This window comes from Callospermophilus lateralis, chromosome 3 (genome assembly GCF_048772815.1).
Source record: "Callospermophilus lateralis isolate mCalLat2 chromosome 3, mCalLat2.hap1, whole genome shotgun sequence".
Taxonomy (NCBI): Eukaryota; Metazoa; Chordata; class Mammalia; order Rodentia; family Sciuridae; genus Callospermophilus; species Callospermophilus lateralis.
The window spans coordinates 88,069,263-88,088,540 of record NC_135307.1 but is presented as its reverse complement, the minus strand read 5'-3'; the positions used below and the strand labels follow the sequence as shown (position 1 = coordinate 88,088,540).

The window sequence follows — 19,278 nt, the reverse complement described above, 5'->3', positions numbered from 1 at the left end:
AAGACGCGAATTGGTGTGAACATACTTTGCATGCAAAAATAAATAAAAATAAAGCTCCACTGACAACTAGTATGTATAAATAAATAAATAAATAAAAGGGGCGGGGGGGGGGGGGCGCTGGGCGCGGTGGTGTACAGCTGTAATCCCAGTGGTTTGGGACTCTGAGGCAGGAGGATCTAGAGTTCTTAGCCAACCTCAGCAACTGTGAGGTCCTAAGCAACTCAGTGAGACTCTGTCTCTAAATAAAATACAAAATAGGGCTGGGGATGTGGCTCAGTGGCCGAATGCCCCTGAGTTCATTCCCGTTACCAAAAACTAAATTAACTAATTAAAAAAAAGGTACAGTAACATTTGCTTGTTTGTTTGTTTGTTTATTAAATGGCTTGCTATGGGAAGTGAAAATAGCTAACCTCAGGGCTGAGTTTAAGAAGAACCAGACCCTCCAATCAGGCTGAGGTATCTTATTTATTTTTTAATGAAGAACATCAAATTTTAATTTTTTATTTTGTTCATTTTATTTATTTATTGTGGCACTGGGGGTCAAACCCAGGGTCTCATGAATGCTAGGCAAGCACTCTACTACTGAACTGTGTCTCCACCCTATTTTATTCACAACTTATTTGGAGGGAGGTAATAGGGATTGAACCTAAGCTTTAATAGTTGAACATATATCCCCACCACTTTTTATTTTTTATTTTGAGACACGGTCTTGTCAAGATGCTTAGGGCCTCACTAACTTGCTGAGGCTAGCCTGGAACTTGTGATCCTCCTGCGCAGCCTCCCTATCTGCTAGGATTACAGGAATGCACTACTATGCTGGATGTGTTGTAGAAAAAACTTTTATAAATACTAAGTAACACTGATCTGAATAGAGAATTATTTCCTTTATTATCTTGGGTGCTTTTCATTCTATAGAATTCACTGCATAAATATTTTTCACAAAGAGTAATTCAATCTCTATGCAAATGTGTAATGATGATAAAAATCCTATAGGTTTACCTCAAAGTCAGCCCCCCCCTCTCCCCCAGAGAGCACCAATGGCAAGTATCTTGCGATTTAAAAATGTTGAGGAAAGGATATGACTAACATAATAACAGAGTCACTAGCAGGTCTCATGCTAAAAGAAAATTCTTCAAATTCTCAACTTAAGATCTGAGTTTTGGGCTGGGGATGTGGCTCGGGCGGTGGCGCGCTCACCTGGCGTGCGTGAGACCCGGGTTCGATCCTCAGCACCATATACATACAAAAGATGTTGTGACCGCCAAATACTAAAGAAGAATAAATATTGAAATTCTCTCTCAAAAAAAAAAAAAAAAAAAAAGATCTGAGTTTTAAAAACCTTTGGAAATTAAAACAAGTTTTAAACTACTCCACTTAACTTGGACATATTATGTGAGACCAACTACTTAGTGTCTTACTAAAAAGATTAACTTGCATACAGACAGTTAATAGTCTCAGCCATTAACATAAATCATAGTTACCTGGGCTTTATCTATTATAAATGCAAACTCTAGGGCTCTATGTGCTCTGAGGGTCTGATCCATTAGGTCTGGGGTAGCTGCTATACCTCTTACCACCCCAACCTACATTTTAAATAATCAACCCAGTGGCTTCTGACCCCAACCACCAGGAAAAAACAGCCTAGAAGGTTCATCCACTTCACCTTCAATAAGCACTAAGTTGGAGATAATACAGTACTATTGAAAAAATATCTTAGATTTCCATGTGGAAAACTCAGGGAAAAAGGGCATCCTTACCAAGTGTGTCACTCTGATACTAGACAATTGGAGATTTGTTATGGTTTTTGTTCTTTCTACAAGAACCACACAGTAGACAACAAGTATAATGTTAAAGCTCCCATAAAGACTCAGAACTAAACCATGCGCAGTGGCATACACCTGTAATCCCAGCAGCTCAGGAGACTAAGGCAGGAGGATCTCAAGTTCAAAGACAGCCTCAGCAAAAGCAAGGTGCTAAGCAACTCAGTGAGACCCTGTCTCTAAAATAAAATACAAAATTGAGCTGGGGATGTGGCTCAGTGGTTGAGTGCCCCAGAGTTCAACCCGTGGTACCAAAAAAAAAAAAAAAAAAGACTCAAAACTAGAAGGAGCAGCCCAAGACATTTTGGTAAAGAAAGGCCCAGAATGTACTGATTGTTTTCTGGCTCAGTAGTAGAGCATTTGCCTAGCATGTGCAAGGAGGCATTGGGTTAGATTCTCAGCACCATGTTCTCTATAATCCTAGAGACTGAGGAGCCTGAAGCAGGTGAATTACACATTTGAGGCCAGCCTCATCAACTTAGTAAGGTCCTCAACAATTGAGCAGACCATATCTCAAAATAAAAAATAAAACAGGAAATGGGCACAGTGGCACATAGCTGTGATCCCTGTGTTCTATAAACAAACAAATAAATAAAGATCCATCAATAACTAATAAAAAGGACCTAAAATCAGGCTGTTAACTTCTATGAAGGCCTCTAGGGAAAACATCCAGAAGACTGAGAATTTTGATTCCTCTGAGAACCTGGCACAATGTGGAACAGACAGAAGACCCTGGTACCCATGTTAGGATGTAGAAGGGATTTTTGATCTAGTTCTCATCTCATAATAAAAATGCCAATAAGAAGTTAGAGTGGGGCTGGGGTTGTGGCTCAGCGGTAGAGCGCTCATCTAGCACATGTGAGACCCTGGGTTTGATCCTCAGCACCACACAAAAATAAAGAAATAAAATAGATGTATTGTGTCCAACTATAACTAAAAAATAAATACAAAAAAAAAAAAAAGAAGTTAAAAGGGCCAGGCACAGTGGTGCACACCTGTAATCCTAGTGGTTCAGGAGGCTGAGACAGGAGGTTAAGCCTGTTCAAGGTTAGCCTCAGTTGCCCTAAGCAACTGAGTGAGACCCTGTCTGTAAATAAAATACAAAAAAAAGACTAGGAATGTGGCTCAGTGGTTAGGTGCTCCTGATTTCAATCCTCAGTACAAAAAAAAAAAAAAAAAAGTTGTTGTTACAGGTAAGTTGTGGGGGGCTAAGGTTGTGGCTTAGCGGTAGAGTGCTCGTCTTACACGATCGAGACTCTGGGTTCAATCCTCAGCACCACATAAAAAAATAAACAAGTGAAATAAAGGTGTTGTGTCCAACTACAACTAAAAAATAAATAAATAAAAGGTAAGTTGGAATTGCTGTTAAAATGTATTAAGCATTACTTACAAATTTCACATTAATTTCTTTTTATAAATAGATATTTAGAATTAGATTTCAAGCTGCAATCCCCTCCAGTTCCTACTGCAGAAAGCTCTCTGTGAATCGGGTAAAATATCTCAACCACCAATGGAAGCAATCTACTCACCTCATCAGAATTCTGTGGAAAAACACTAAGAACAGAATAATTTGCAACTTAGTTCATTCATCTTCAGAACAGATATTTTAAAAGTACTTTACTAAGTTCCCTAAATAATCTTTCAAGGATGAGGTTGTGGCTCAGTGGTAGAGTGCTTGCCTGGCATGTGTGAGGCCCTAAGTTCGATCCTTAGCACCACATATAAATAAAGAAATAAAGGAAAAAAATCCATTGGCAACTAAAAGATATTAAAAAAATAATAATAATCTTTCAAACTGATGTGCCAACTTCCTCTAGTCAGTGTACTTTACAACATGAATTCTAGCAACATGGAAAATGGCCATGAAACATTATTCTCATTTTGTAATATGGAAAAATTAAAAGACTAACAAATTAAGTTGGTCTAGTAGAATGAGTAAAGGCCTTATACTTATACAGACTTAAATTAAAATCTAATTCTATCACTAATTTTGAGAATTACTTAACTTCATCAAGCTCCGTTTTCCTCATGTGTAAAGTGGAGAAAATGATTCCAACTTTACCATGACTTGAAAACTTGATGGGGCTGGGGATGTGGCTCAAGCAGTAGCACGCTTGCCTGGCATGCGTGCGGCCCCGGTTCGATCCTCAGCACCACATACAAAGATGTTGTGTCCACCGAAAACTAAAAATAAATAAATACTTAAAAAAAAAAAAAAAGAAAGAAAACTTGAGAATGTAAAGCTGGGTGTGGTTGTGCACGTATGTCTGTAATCACAGCCACTTGGGAGGCTAAAGCAAGGGATTTGCAAGTTCAAGGCCAGCCTCAGCAATTTAGGGAGATTCTATCTCAAAATAAAATTAAAAAGGTCTGGGGATGCAGCTTTGTGGTAGAGCATGCCTGGGTTCAATCCTAGTACAGCAAAAAAAAAAAAAAAAAAAAAAATTAAAATGAAGGAAAAAAAACTTGATAATGTAACTAAAGCACTTAATTAAGCTGTCTGTTCACCTTAAGGTAGCTGATGTTATTACCAGAAACACACTTGCAGATCAGAAAATAGTGAAAAATACATTCTAATCCTCCTAATTGCCTGCCTAAAATTATCTTACCAACCAAACTTTTATAACCTAGAGTATGTTTTTTACATTTCAGGAGCCTTTCAATGAGAACAATTTCAACTTGCTCTCTATATTCCTAGCCCAATACAAGGTTTCTATACCTTAATAGTCCCCACTTCACCACCTCCATTTAACAAACATTCTTCTTTAACACCTTTCAGTCCTTCCTTCTTAACAAGTCCTCCCTTTTTATGCACAAATACTTTACTACTGGATCTCTGGCCTAGTACAAAGGACTCCCAAGAAACCATTTATTAAAAAACTTATAAGGTGACAATACTTGCATCATTATTCTTACAAACATTTGATCTTATAATCAGATAGACAAGACTGATGAAACACCACGATTTTACAGTTAAGACCATAGCTAGAAAGCAGCATAAGTCAAATTTAGAATTCAAAATTTCAGATCCAAAGTTCAATATTCTCTCAAAGTATTCAGTTATTATCCCTTGCATATTCTTTATATCATTTGCTCATTAAAAGATGGAGGAAACCATCTTTGTACCTCTTGCTATCATTAGAGCACTGTTATAAGGGTCCGCTTACTCCCTACAATATTTTCTAGAGTATATAAACAGTTCAGGCTATCCCAAGACACTAAGGCCAAAAGTTACTTTCAATGCTTCCTGCACAATCTTCAAGTAAGAAAGAATTCTGGGATGCTTTACAAAAGATCTAAGATGCCTGGGCCACAATCCCTCCATACTGCCCCACCGTTTCCTCCTCCCTAGAGTGTTTTCTTCGGTCTGACATTCCAACGGGAACCCATCTCAACCACAAACGACCCTAGTCGCCAAACAGACTCGTGCCCACAGCTAAGACTTCCTCGCCAAGCAAGCAGAACTCCTCGGAACATTTACCAATGTTCTTCCTCTCTGTCCACAACCCCTTTCCTAAAAAACTTCATCTTCCTGAGTCCGCACCTTCTCAGCTCTCTCCCCCTCCCATCGCCCCACGCTTACCCTTGCACCTCCTCCAAAACCTCCCAGCTTCCAGGGTTGGCGAGCGATACTTCCTATCTCTCCAGGCCCGGATCGCTTGGCTTGCAGCCTGCCGCCCCGATCCGGCCCCAGTAGATCTGATCGTGGCCCCCTTCAGTACCCCAGAGCCCGAGGCCCATCTGCCCGGTCCCTGCCCCGCCTCCCCGCCCAAGGCGCCAAGTCCTCGGTGCTCGGTCTCCAGGCCTGGGCTAGACTCGGAGGGCCCTGGATGCTGCGAGTAGGACAAGAAGCGGGTTGCAGCAGCAGTCAGGACACCGGGCGGGTCAGGCGCTCAGGCCAGGAGACTCCGGGCCCGGCCGGCTCCGGGCTCCAGTGGCTGGGACTCAGCCCTCCTGCTCTGCCCGCCCGCGCCTCCGCGGCCTGCCCTCACCTGATCCAGGTTCTCGTCGCTGCCGCTGTCCTCCGTGTCTGAGTCGATCACGACGCGGCCTTTCCGCTTCTTTACCATGTTGGTCCCCCGGCTCCCACGCCGGACGCCGCCCGGACTCCCCTCTTGCCCGCCTGCCAGTGGGACCGCCACTGCCGCCGAAGCCGCCGCTGCTCGACCCACACAAAGGCGACCGCGCATGCGCGCTCCGCTCCGCCCCTGACCCCGCCCCCCACCAGGCGCTCGCCGTTCGCTGGCGCCCGGCGCCCCGCCCTGCCCCACCCCCGACGCACCGTGGGAGGCGGGGCCGTGTGCTCAGGGTTTCCCGGCAGAGCACTGCCGTTGTCCTGCCGGGGACCGGCCCCGGAAACCTTGGCTGTTTCTCGGCTGCCAGGCCCGCGCTCGGTCAGCTACCTACCTATCAGGGGCTGAAGCCCGAAGGACCTAGGTCCGTTCTGAAAGCACACGCGTCTCCGTCCTTTCAGTTCTCCGAAACTGATGGAGTGTGGAAGACCACTTCGAGGGTTACCCCAGTGGACAGCACAGTCGTCCGAGACTTGCCGAGCACACCGGTTGAGGGACTGAGCCTACCTACGTGAACTATCTAAGTCACAGCTGAGTTGGGACCCGAAGAATGCATCTGAGTTACCCAAAAGAAGAATGGACGGAAGAGTGTTCCAAGCAGAGAACTGCGTGGGAAAAGGCCCAGCGATTTGGTTCGATACCCATGCCCGACAAGCAAACAAACAAACAAAACCGGAGAGAGAGAGAGAGAAAGACAAACCTTTGGGATCCGGGAACTGAAATTCTTTATAGCCGGAGCAGCAGGTGTGGTTAGGGAGATGGGCGGGGGAAGGATGCAGCTCCTGTCGTTTGGAGCCTAATATTTTTTAGGTTCATAATAGTGATGTATAACATTAAGATTCATATCCTAGATTTAGTTTTGAAGTGTTGGGGAGAGAACCCAGGGCCTCACCCATGCTGGGCAAGTGTTCTATCACTGAGCCACGTCCCCAGCCCAATTTTTATTTTATTTATTTATTTTTTAAACATCTCTTTTCTCTTTTTTTTATATCTATTATTTTTTATGTTGTGCTGAGAATCGAACCCAGGTACTCACACATGCTAGGTGGGCACTCTACCACTGAGCTACAGCCCCAGCCCCAGCCCCTACCAATTTTTATTTTTTACTTTATAGTCTTTGGTGCTGTTTGAACTTTTTATACCAAGAATAAATTTTTATCATAATTTTAAAATAGTTTTGGAAACTAGATTTTTTATTTATAAAATGATTTCTCCATATTATAAATCAACTTAGAAGGGTATAAAGGGAAAGAAAACTATATAAAATTCTGTCATTCCAAGAAATCCATGTATTCTTTTCTGAAACAAAATTGTCTTTGTGTGCAAATATTTATTTAACATGTATTTATCAAGTACATATTACATATCTGAATAAAACAAGTTCCCTGCTCTCAAGAGTTTACATTCATGACGTACATATTGAAAAAGGCATGTACATTTAAAATGCTGTAAGGACCCCTTTTTATACAGGCCACCCCAGAGGACAAAAGAAATTTTTACATCTGTTGTTTGAGAAAATGCAAAGTGGCAAAAACTATGGGTTCACTAACAAATGAGTTGGTTTTCTATTCCTTACAATCTATATATCTTTCTCTTTTGGGTACTGGGGATTGAACTCAGGGGCACTCAGCCACATCCCCAGTCCTATTTTGTATTTTTTATTTAGAGACAGGTTCTCACTGAGTTGCTCAGCGCCTCGCTGCTGCTGAGGCTGGCTTTGAACCATGATCTGCTCTTGCCTCAGCCTCCTGAGCCGCTGGGATTACAGGCATGCACCACTGAGCCCAGCTCACAACCATATTATTTTTTTTTAATTAAAAATAAGCAGCTGGGCATGGTGGCGCAGGCCTGCAATCCCAGTGTCTTGAGAGATTGAAGCAGGAGGAGAGAGAGTTCAAAGCCAGTCTCAGCAACTTAGCTAGACCCTAAGCAATTTAGTGAGACCCTGTCTCAAAATAAAAAGGACTATGGATTTAGCTCACTGGTACAACAATCCCTGGGTTAAATCCCCAGTACTAAAAAGAGAAAAAAAAGTTTATGTGTGTGCCAGGTGCAGTGGTGAGGAGAATCACGAATTCAAAGCCAGCCTCAGTAACAGTGAGATGCAAAGCAACTTAATGAGATCCTGTCTTTAAATAAAATCCAAAAAAATTAGGGCTGGGGATGTGGCTCAGTGGTCAAGCACCCGAGTTCAATCCCCAGTACCCACTCCCCAAAAAAATGTATGTGTGTATGTGAACTTTGGCAGAAAGACTAGGGGAATCATTGCTGTGAATATTTGCCATATGTGGAGAATGGTGACAGTGACTGGGAGACCAATGTCTGAGATTGGGGTCCCTGATGACTTCATGGCTGTGGCATACTTGGAGGCTGGGAAAGTCCTATATAAAGGCATAGGACACTGGAACCTGCTAGTTTGGCGGCGCTGGTCGCAGCAGCCATGGTGTTGCAGGGACCTCCCTTTAGGTGTCCTTTTCTCTTTAAGACCTGAGTTCAGAATCTGAAAATTGGCTCAGATATGAAAGTGGACAAGAAATGCTAACTTCTTACTGGAGGCACCTGCTGTCAATTTTCTGACCTATTTCCTGTCCTTGTGATCCTCCTGCCTCAGCCTCCTGAATTTCTGAGATTACAGGTGTACAACATCATACCTGGCTTTGAGATCTATTTACTAACATGAAACTAAAAGTGACTGGAGAGTAAGGAGAATGGAACAAGATTGATCTCAATTTATGGAAAGGAAAATGACTGCTAGGATTACAGGCATGCACCACTGTCCTCAGCTAACTTTAATTATTGAGTGTAATTATTTACTCATTACTTGAGACATATGTCACAGCTGATTGTAACAGCTGTTTGAAACCACTAATACCAGGGAATCACACATTTTTAATTTCTTTAGAAAAATTTTATTGTGGAAATTTTCAAATATAAACAGAAAATAGAAATGTATAATGAACTGACAAGTATTCAACAGTTACCTTAGAAATCCTACAATATAAATTTTTGCTTTATCAAAGGCCAAACTTGTGGGCTTATTTAATAGTACAGGATTCCCTATCTTACATATTTCACATGTCAAATAGTTGAGAAACCAGCTTTCTGTGCCAGGCACTGAATGAATTTCTGCAGAAACAAAGGTGAACAAGATACCACTCTTAAAATCAAATTTAGTGGGCTGGGGATGTGGCTCAAGCGGTAGCACGCTCGCCTGGCATGCGTGCGGCCTGGGTTCGATCCTCAGCACCACATAAGAACAAAGATGTTGTGTCTGCCGAAAACTAAAATAAACAAAAAATAAATATTAAAAAAATTCGCTAAAAAAAAGTTTTAAAAAAATCAAATTTAGTGATTCTTGAATGCAAGTGAAAATCATCTACAAACTTGTTAAAATTCAAGTCTGAACTGGTGATGTAGCTCATTCTCAGTGGTAGAGCATTTGTCTAACATGGGCACTGCACTTGGTTCAATCCCCAGTACCACCAAAAAAACTATTCTAAAAGATGAGCCCACGATAACCTCTGAGAATGACATGAAAAGTTTAAAGATGAAAAAAAAAAAATGTAGCCTTGAAAAACCTGTTATCTGCCATTATATAGGAGTTTTCAGAAGATACCAAATAATTAATCTACTCATTGGACAAATATTTGATGACTGATTACTTTTTCCCAGGTACTGGTGGGCATCCCTTTTGTCTAAAATTTTTCCTATATTCTACATTCAGATGCTTCTATGTCTCAAAAGCATTAGGTACTTCTATTGATTATTGCTTTTATTTTCTGTGTCTTTAGTCTCACTGCTGGCTCCTTATAGCATATTTTCTTTGTCTGAAAAGTGAAAATTTCTTTGGCATTTGTCTCTTTTATGTGTGTGTGTGTGTGTGTGTGTGTGTGTGTGTGTGTGTTTGAAGGTCTGATCTTGTTTATTTGTTACTGATAAAAATTCTTATTTTTGACTGAACTCAGAAGTAGAAGCTCTCAGGGCTGGGGATGTGGCTCAAGTGGTAGCGCGCTCGCCTGGCATGCGTGTTGCCGGGGTTCGATCCTCAGCACCACATACAAACAAAGATGTTGTGTCTGCCGAAAACTAAAAAAATAAATAATAAAATTCTCTCTCTCTCTCTCTCTCTCTCTTAAAAAAAAAAAAGAAGAAGAAGAAGTAGAAGCTCTCAGAGAAGACAGCCTACGTCTCTTGGCAATCTGTTCCTGGCGTTTTTCTTTGGCTTCTTTCATTCTCTTGGCCAAAAATTTGGCATATTCTGCAGCCTCTTCTTTATTCTTCTTAGAACGATGTTTCTTCAGAGCAATACACAGGCGCTTGTGTTGCAGGATACGTGGAGTAACAAGACGCTAAATCTTTGGTGCTTTGGTCCTGGGTTTTTTACCTTCCTTGTTTAAGGGTTTTCTGACAACATATTGGTGGACATCATCTTCCTTAGAGAAATTGAAAAGTTTGCGGATTCTACTATCTCTTTTGGGTGCCAGTCTTCAAGGTACAGTAGTATCAGTAAGTCCAGGAATATCCTTCTCTCCTTTTTTTACAATAACCAAGTTGAGACCGCTCAGATTGGCATCCACAATGCAACCTCGAACAGATTTGCGCTTTCTCTCCCCAGTTCGCCTGGGTCTATAACATGAGTGCCCCTTACTCAGTAGTAGGCGAACAGGGCCATGGGTCAAGACACCCTACTTCACGGGGAAACCTTGTTTGTCATTCCCACACTGATTCGGACCACATAACCCTTCCATTCTTCACCCAGAGCATCTGCAGCAACTTCTGTGGCCATATGCTTCTCATAAAAAGTACAAAGTTTGCGTTCATTGTCCACTTCAATGAGTTTCTGACAGCCAGTGGCTGGGAAGAAGATATTCAGACCCTTCTCCACCTGGAGCCGGGACCTTGGGGTGCTGGGACTGATGCAGTGTGCTAAGTGTGTGTGTGACTGCTGAGCCAGCAGGCATTTGTCTCTTTTTTTGCATAATAATGTTCCATTTTTTCTTAAATGCCTCTCTGAGAAGGTGACATTTGGCCCAAGACCTTTAATATTTATTTTTTAGTGGACACAACATCTTTGTTTGTATATGGTGCTGAGGATCGAACCCAGGCAGCACGCATGCCAGGCGAGCGAGCTACCGCTTGAGCCACATCCTCAGCCCTCCATTTTCTTTCTTTACAACTTTACCAGTTAGGTTGTTTTGACTGATAGTAATAAAAAACAGAATATTTCTGGCTTAAACAAAATAATGTATTGACGGGGTTGGGGTATATCTCCTACATGAAGCCCTATGTTCAGTCTTGGACCATATGTATACACACACAAATCTATTGGTTCATGTGACTAAAAAGCCCAGAAGTAGGTCTGGCCTTAGGCAAGGCCTGATTCAGTGGCTCAAACACTGTCAGGAGGAGACTGGCTTCCTTCTGTTTTTGGCTCTGCCTTATCTTTTTTTTTTTTTTTTTTTTTGTGTGGTGCTGGGGATTGAACTCAGGGCCTTGGGCATGTGAAGCAAGCACACTACCAATTGAGCTATATCCCCAGCTCTGCCTTACTCTTTTTTTTTTTTTTAATAATTTTTATTTAAATCTTTATTTTTCAGTTTTCGGCGAACACAATATCTTTGTATGTGGTGCTGAGGATCGAACCTGGGCCGCACACATGCCAGGTGAGCGCGCTACCGCTTGAGCCACAGCCCCAGCCCCCCTGCCTTACTCTTTATTAAATATTTTTTTAGTTGTTGCTGGACCTTTATTATTTATTTATTTATTTATTTATTTATGGTCCTGAGAATCGAACCCAGTACCTCACACATGTGAGGCGAGTGCCATACCACTGAGCTATAACCACTGCCTTAATCTTTGTTATCTCACTCTACCTACACCCAGGCAACTCTAGATTCTCTCCTCAAGGTTGCAAAAATGGTTCCTATCTTTGTTTCTGCTTCCTGGCTACCATGAGCTGAATAACTTTCCTCTGCCATGCTCTTCCTCCATGATATTCTGCCTTATCGCAGGCCCAGAGCAATGGAATTGACTGACCATGAACTGATCTTCTGAAATTTCTTTTGTATATTGGAAATGATAAGACACCAAGGACCAAGATCAGGAGAAACTATGAGGAAAAAGGAATTCAAGTCACTGTCCTGCCTGCACTTAACTTTGAAAAAGAACTCCCAGAGGGTTTCAAGCAATCAAATATAGGTTACCAAGATGAGGGACTTCACATATAGGACAATGAGATAAAAATTTAAGATATAATGAGTCATGAGTAGTCCATTGATATGTTGCCAAATTTGGGGGTCAAGGCAGGACAACATCGAGGTCTATATTCAGAATTAAATTATATGGCCAAGAGTGGAGAAATGGTTTCTCTAATAATATTTGAGGTTACTTTACTACCAGGAGAGAAAATGCTACTTAGCAATCAATAGTGGAGTCTCATTGTAAGAGCCATGCTCCTGCAAGTCTAAAACCATGGACCACAATCATTTGCTGGGCATTTACCCGAAAAAAGGGCTTACAATTGTAAATATGTATCCTTCATAGCACAGAAGCATCTCTCAAGGACTTGAGAGTCATTTCTCAGGAATGTAACCATCAAAAGAATAAGACTTCAGTCTCCAAGACTCCATGAGAAGACAGTATTCTAACTTTGATAATTACCTGCCAACAAACACAGCTGGCCTAATCTCACTTATACTAAACAATGCTTTGTACTTTCTACTTCTCTGATTCTGAGCTCCAATCTTCCCCCTTAGTTACTTGCTTTTAGTTTTATAAAAATCACTAATTTTGGAGGTCACGCATCTGAGCTATATATTATTAGTTATAATGATAAAAAGTTCAAAGCCAGCCTTAGCAACTTAGAAAGATCCTGTCTTGGATGCTAACCCACAACAAGGGAAGGGAAGATTAGAAGTTCATTGGACTAGACAAAGGGGAATGAAGGGAAGGGAGGGGGAATGGTAATAGGAAAGACAGTAGGATGAGTCAGACATATCTTTCCTATCCTAATATACAAATAAAGGACCAATGTTAACTCCACATCATATACAACCACAATAATGGGATCCTAATTGGAACAAGTTATACTTATTCTATGTTTGTATAATATTTCAAAATTTACTGTATATTTTGTATATAAAAAAGAATAATAAAAAGAGGAATATCACATATACACACAAAAATCCTGTATTAAAGAATAAGAATGGCTAGGGATGTGGCCCAATTGTAGAGCACCCCTGGTTTCCATCTCCCATACCACAAAAATAAGAGGAGAAGGAGGAGGAGACCGAATTGTGCTTGCTTTGGCAGCACATATACTAAAATTGGAATAAAACAGAGATTAGCACAGTCCCTGTGCAAAGATGATGCAAATTCATGAAGTGTTTCATTAAGAAGAAGCATGGCTGGGTACACTGGTGCATGCCTGTATTCTCTGGGTTGGGAGGCTGAGGCAGGAGGATTGCAAGTTCAAAGCTAGACTCAGCAACTCAGCGAGGTCCTAAGCAACTCAGTGAGTACATGTTGCTAAATAAAATACAAAAAAGGGCTGGGGAATGTGACTCAGTAGTTAAGTGCTCCTGGTTCAATCCCCTGTACCAAGGTGGGGGAGGGGGAGAAGATGGTATGGTAAGTGCTGAAGTCAAAGACAAATCTGTGTGTGAGTTTGATCAGTAAGGAATTATGCTAACTGGAATTTTTCCAGTTCTGCAGATACAATGCCTTTCATAATTTCATGCTTTTGTGCACACGATTCCTCACCTGGATTGCTTTTCCCCTTGTGCTTCAATGCTCAGCTCATGTTCATCTAGGAAATGCTCCCTGACTCAGATGAGCAGATAAAGTACAAAGTAGTGGACAATGAGCACGTATCCCATAGAGAGCGGGCATATGTGGTATGAATCCCTGCTTTACCACTTCACCAGTTTCAACAAGCTTGTGACCAGAAAGTTACTTAACAACTCTAATATTTAGTTTCCTAAGCTGGAAAACTGGTGTCATATCAGTACCCATTTCATGGCATTGTCGTGAAGATTAAAAGAAAATGCCCAAAGAGTGCAAAGCCCAGTAACTGGCCTGTAAGTGCTCGTTACACTATTCACTGGGCCTGACTTGTACTTAGTACCTCTCTCTTCTATAGTTCTTTTTTTAATATTTATTTTTTTAGTTGTAGTTGTACCCAATACCTTTTTTTATTTTTATGTGGTGCTGCGGATCGGACCCAGGGTGTGCACTTGCTAGGCGAGTGCTCTACTGCTGAGCCACAATCCCAGCCCCTCTTCTATAGTTCTTTTCACATGCTGCAAATATTTGCTTATACTAGATTGTGTATTCATTGAGCACTATTCCAGAGTTAATTTTTTTATTTTTATTTATTTTTAATTTTTTTTAAAGAGAGAGTGAGAGAGGGAGAATTTTTTTTTAATATTTATTTTTTAGAAATCGGCAGACACGACATCTTTGTTTGTATGTGGTGCTGAGGATCGGACCTGGGCCGCATGCATGACAGGCAAGCGTGCTACCGCTTGAGCCACATCCCCAGACCTATTCCAGAGTTTAACAATAACAATTAGCTTTATTGAACACTTACAAAAGTTTCTAAAAGGACTGAGGTTGTAGCTCACTTGTCCAGCATGTGCAAGATTCTGGGTTTCTTTTTTTTTTTTAAAAAAAAACCCACAGATTATGCTATACATTTTTAAAAATATTTATTTTTTAGAAGTAGTTGGACACAATACCTTTATTTTATTTATTTATTTTTATGTGGTGCTGAGTATTAAACCCAGGACCTTGCACATGCTAGACAAGTGCTCTACCACTAAGCCACAACCCCAACTACATTAAGGTGTTGCTACTTTTTTTTTTTTTTTTTTTGGTATTGAGGATTGAACCTAGGAAGGGCTTTGTTGCCATCATGGTCTTCCTTCCCTCCACTAATTATGACATGTATTACTTTTATTATCATTACTTTTTTGTGTGTGTGATGCTGGGGATTGAACCCAGGCACTTGTGAATGCTAGATACACACTCTTTAACTGAGCTACATGCTAGTATTATTATTCAATTCTATATAATTTATAATGTAAACAAAATTTCCTTTTTACCACAAATAAACTACAGCTCAGGCTGCTGTCAGTAACTTTTATTGGTCAGCATCTATTTTCTACTGGAGAAACTGTACCCCAAGCTATTACTGGATTAGGTCCAAGGAGGTTCCCAGAAGGGAGTAGAAACCTCCAGTCAGCTCTGGTAAACTTTGTTTGTTTGCTTTTTTTTTTTTTTTTTTTGATACCAGGGATTGAACCCAAGGGTGTTTTAACTACTGAGCCACACCCCCCAGCCCTTTTTATTTCTTATTTTGAGACAGGGTCTCACTAAATTGCCCAGGTGGGCCTTGGAACTTTCAAATCTCCTGCCTTGGCCTCTGAAACAGTTGGAATTACAGACATATGTTACTGCATCCAACACATTATTTCTTCTGGATTTGAAAAAGTTTATTCCCCTCAGGCCTCCCTTTCCACACTATGGTAAATATTCTTGGAGTTGGGACTGGGGATATAGCTCAGTTGGTAGAGTGCTTGCCTCCTGTGTACAAGGCCCTGGGTTCAATCCCCAGCAAAACACACACACACACACACACACACACACACACACACACACAATTATTCATGGAGACTCCTATACATAAGGAAAAAAACTAACAACCAATGATAGAGTAATGCAAATCAAAGCCACAATAAGGCACCACTTCACACCAATTTGAATAACTATTAGAAACAACAACAAAAAGAAACATTGGGGTGATGTGGAGAAATTTGAACCATTATGCATTGTTGATAGAAATATAAAATTGTACAGCCAATGTAGAAAATGATATGGCAGTCACTAAAAAATTGAAAAGAGTTACCTAATGATCCAGCCATTCCACTTCTGGACACATACCAAAAAGAAATAAAACCAGAGACTTGGAAAAACAAAAACAAAATGATTTAGGAATAAACTTAACCAAGAAGACAAAAGAAAGATTTGTACATTGGAAATTATAAAATACTAATGAGCTGCCTGTGGTGGCCCACACTTGTAATCCTAGCCACTACTGAGGCTGAGGAAGGAGGATTACAAGATCAAAACCAGCCTCAGCAATTTATTGAGGCCCTGAGCAACTTAATGAGACCTAGTCTCAAAATAAAAAATAAAAAGGGGTGGGGATGTAGCTCAGTGGTTAAGTGCCATGGATTCAATATCCTGGTACCAAAAAACAAAACACTAATGACAGAAATTCAAGAAGACACAAATAAATGTAAAGATATCTCATATTCAAGGATTAGAAGAATTTATATTGTTAAAATGTATCAAGGGCTGGGGTTATGGTTCAGTGGTAGAGCACTTGCCCAGCACCTGTGAGGCACTGGGTTGGATTCTCAGCACTACATGTAAATAAATAAAAATAAAGGTCCATTGACAACTAAAAAATTTTAAAAAATGTATCAAAATATCACATTGATTCCTACACATATGTACAATTATTATATTTCAGTTACAAATAAAAAGCCCATACTACTCAAGCCTATCTATAGATTCAATGCAATCTCTATAAAATTCCAATATTTCATATAAATAAAAAAGAAAATCCTAAAAATTTTATAAAACCACAAATAGCCCACTGTAGTGGCACATACCTGTAATCCCAGCAGCTTAGGAGGCTGAGGCAGGAGGATGGTGAGTTCAAAGCCAGCCTCAGCAATTTAGTGAGGGCTTAAGCAACTCAGTGAGACCCAGTTTCTAAATATAATATAAAAAGGCTGGGGACAGTGGTTATGTACTCCCGGGTTCAATGCCTGGTACAAAAACAAACAAACATAAAGACCACCCCCCCAAAAAACTTGTCTTCCATTTATTCCCCTCTTTGTACCAAGGATGGAATACAGGGATGCTTTATCACTGAGCTGCATCCTAAGCCCTTTTTATTTATTATTTATTTATTAATTTATATATTTTGAGGAGGTACTGGAGATTGAACTTAGGGGCACTCCACCACTGAGCCACATCCTCAACCCTATTTTTTATTTTATTTAGAGACAAGGTCTCAGTGAGTTGCTTAGCATCTCGCTTTTTGCAGAGGCAGGCTTTGAACTCATGATCCTCCTGTCTGAGCCTCCCAAGCCACTGGGATTACAGACATGTGTCACTTCACCTGGCCCTTTTCATTTTTTACTTAGAAATAGCGTCTTGCAAGTGAAGTTAGCCAATCTCAAAAAAACAAATGCCAAATGTTTTCTCTGATATAAGGAGGCTGATTCATAGTCGGGTAGGGAGGGGGAACATAGGAGGAATAGATGAATTCTAGATAGGGAAGAGGGGAGGGAGGGAAAGGGAGGAGGCAGGGGAGTAGCAAGGATGGTGGAATGTGATGGACATCATTATCCAAAGTACATGTATGAAGACACGAATTGAATGTCAACCTACTTTATATATAATTATTATTATATATAAACATAGATATGAAAAATTGTGGTATATATGTGTAATAAGAATTGTAATGCAAAAACAAACAAACAAAAACAAAGTACATGGGCTGGGGATGTGGCTCAAGTGGTAGCGCGCTCGCCTGGTGTGCATGCGGCCCGGGTTCAATCCTCAGCACCACATACAAAGAAAGATGTTGTGTCCGCCGAAAACTAAAAAAATAAAATAAATATTAAAAAAAAAGATTTTCTCTCTCTCCCTCCTCTCTCTCTCTCTCTCTCTTTAAAAAAAAAAACAAAGTACATGTATAAAGACATGAATTGGCATGAACATACTTTATATACAAAGATATGAAAAATTGTGCTCTATATGTGTAATAAGAATTGTAATGCATTTCGCTGTCATGTATTTAAAAGAAAATAAAATCAATTAAATAAAAAATAAAGGTAAAAAAGTAAAAAAAAAAAAAAAAAGAAAGAAATAGGGTCTTGCTAAGTTGCTTAGGGTCTTGCTAAATTGATGAAACTGGTGTGGAATTGTGATCCTCCTGCTTCAGTCTCCAGAGTCACTGGGAAAACAGCTGTGGTATATCACCATACCCTGTTTATTCATGCTACTTCTAAAAGCATCTTGTCATTCACAGGTGACCCTAATCCTTAACAATATATTCAAGTTTAACCATTGATTGTAAGTGGTAAAAATCTAAATAATTAATTTAAGTAAAATAAATGTGTTCGTGTTTAGAAGTTAAGGGAAGAGCTGAGCTATATGGGGGGGCATAAATAGAACTGAACCTCAGGAATAACTCAAATAGAAGACATGAATACTAATTGGAATTTTCACTTATCCTTCAAACTCTGCCTTTATCAGCATCTAGATTTTATTTTCTCATGCTGCAAACCAATTTCCTTCACAATATTAGCAAGTACTTAAGAAGCTCAGCAGGAGCCAGCAGGGTCAAAAAGACTTTTTAAAAAATGTCTAGTTCAGAAAATTCTCAAGAAAACTAGATTAGCCAGGTGCAAATCAGGTGTCTACCATTGAATCAATCAGCTGAAATGTGGAAGGTCATGTAAACACAGGAGACCAAGTAGTTGGAATGGAGAAGAAGAATAAAGTTGAGCAGAGAAAGAAAGTGTAAGTGAATGGCAACAAATGACAAGCGACAGGAGGCAGGAAGGAGATCTCAGATCAGCAAGCTTTCAAGTCAATGGATCAGGCATGGCAGGGCTCATTTTCTGGGTATGGAGATGGCCCCTGGGGTCACAGAAGGAGTCTGGGTTTTTAGTTTACAATGAGGGTGAATTAATCATTGGAGACTGTGGACATGCTGTTCGAATAGTCAGGGACCTAGTTGTGCAGGTTAAAATTTTAACTCAGGAAGGCAGTTGTAAAAAGTTTGAAATTCATTGTCACTGGGAAAAGCTCACAACTTGGTGTTCATTGCTGTCTTCCTTCCTCTGGGATCCATCGTTACCTATTTGCTTTTCTCCTTCCAGGACTCATCTCAGTGGGAAAAGGGTAGTGTTTCACCATTCACCCTCCTCCCTTTTTGGTTGGGAAGGGGCAAATGTTTGCTTTGATGGAGATGCTGGAGATGAAACTGGGAAGGGATGAAAGTTTGTTTTTTCCCTCGGGTCCCATTGTTACTGGGAAAGAATGTACTGGGAGAGGTTTAATTTTGGGGGCAATTTCTTCTCCCTCCTTCCAAATCACACTGTCCATTTTCCCCACTGTCTTTCTGTTTTTCCTGGGAAATTTTCTTGTAGGAATATTATTTTCTATAACTCTCAGAAAGAGGAGCAGAGAAAACCTTAACTTCACTAAGAGGAGTACTGAGTGTGGTTTAGGCAGATAGTTGGTATGAGAAATTAAAGATAAGTATAAATAGGATAGGTGGAGTAGGAGATCATGGAAGG

The 19,278-nt window shown here is 40.5% G+C and overlaps 1 protein-coding gene, 1 non-coding gene and 1 pseudogene across 2 annotated transcripts in view; 1 reads left to right on the top strand and 2 right to left on the bottom strand.

The window, feature by feature from the left end:
- The window catches only part of Rtf1 (RTF1 homolog, Paf1/RNA polymerase II complex component), a 56,291-nt gene extending 50,281 nt beyond the window's left edge, over window positions 1-6,010 (bottom strand). The window contains exon 1 of the mRNA XM_076850583.1: window positions 5,813-6,010. Coding sequence (XP_076706698.1) covers window positions 5,813-6,010 — 198 coding nt within the window. The remainder of the gene's footprint in view (window positions 1-5,812) is intronic.
- A 4,040-nt stretch (window positions 6,011-10,050) lies between these two features.
- Window positions 10,051-19,278, bottom strand: part of LOC143394742 (small ribosomal subunit protein eS6 pseudogene) — a 10,772-nt pseudogene continuing 1,544 nt past the window's right edge.
- On the top strand, window positions 13,189-13,290 carry LOC143396030 (U6 spliceosomal RNA). Its single transcript, XR_013090924.1, has one exon. It is a non-coding gene; the product is annotated as a U6 spliceosomal RNA (small nuclear RNA).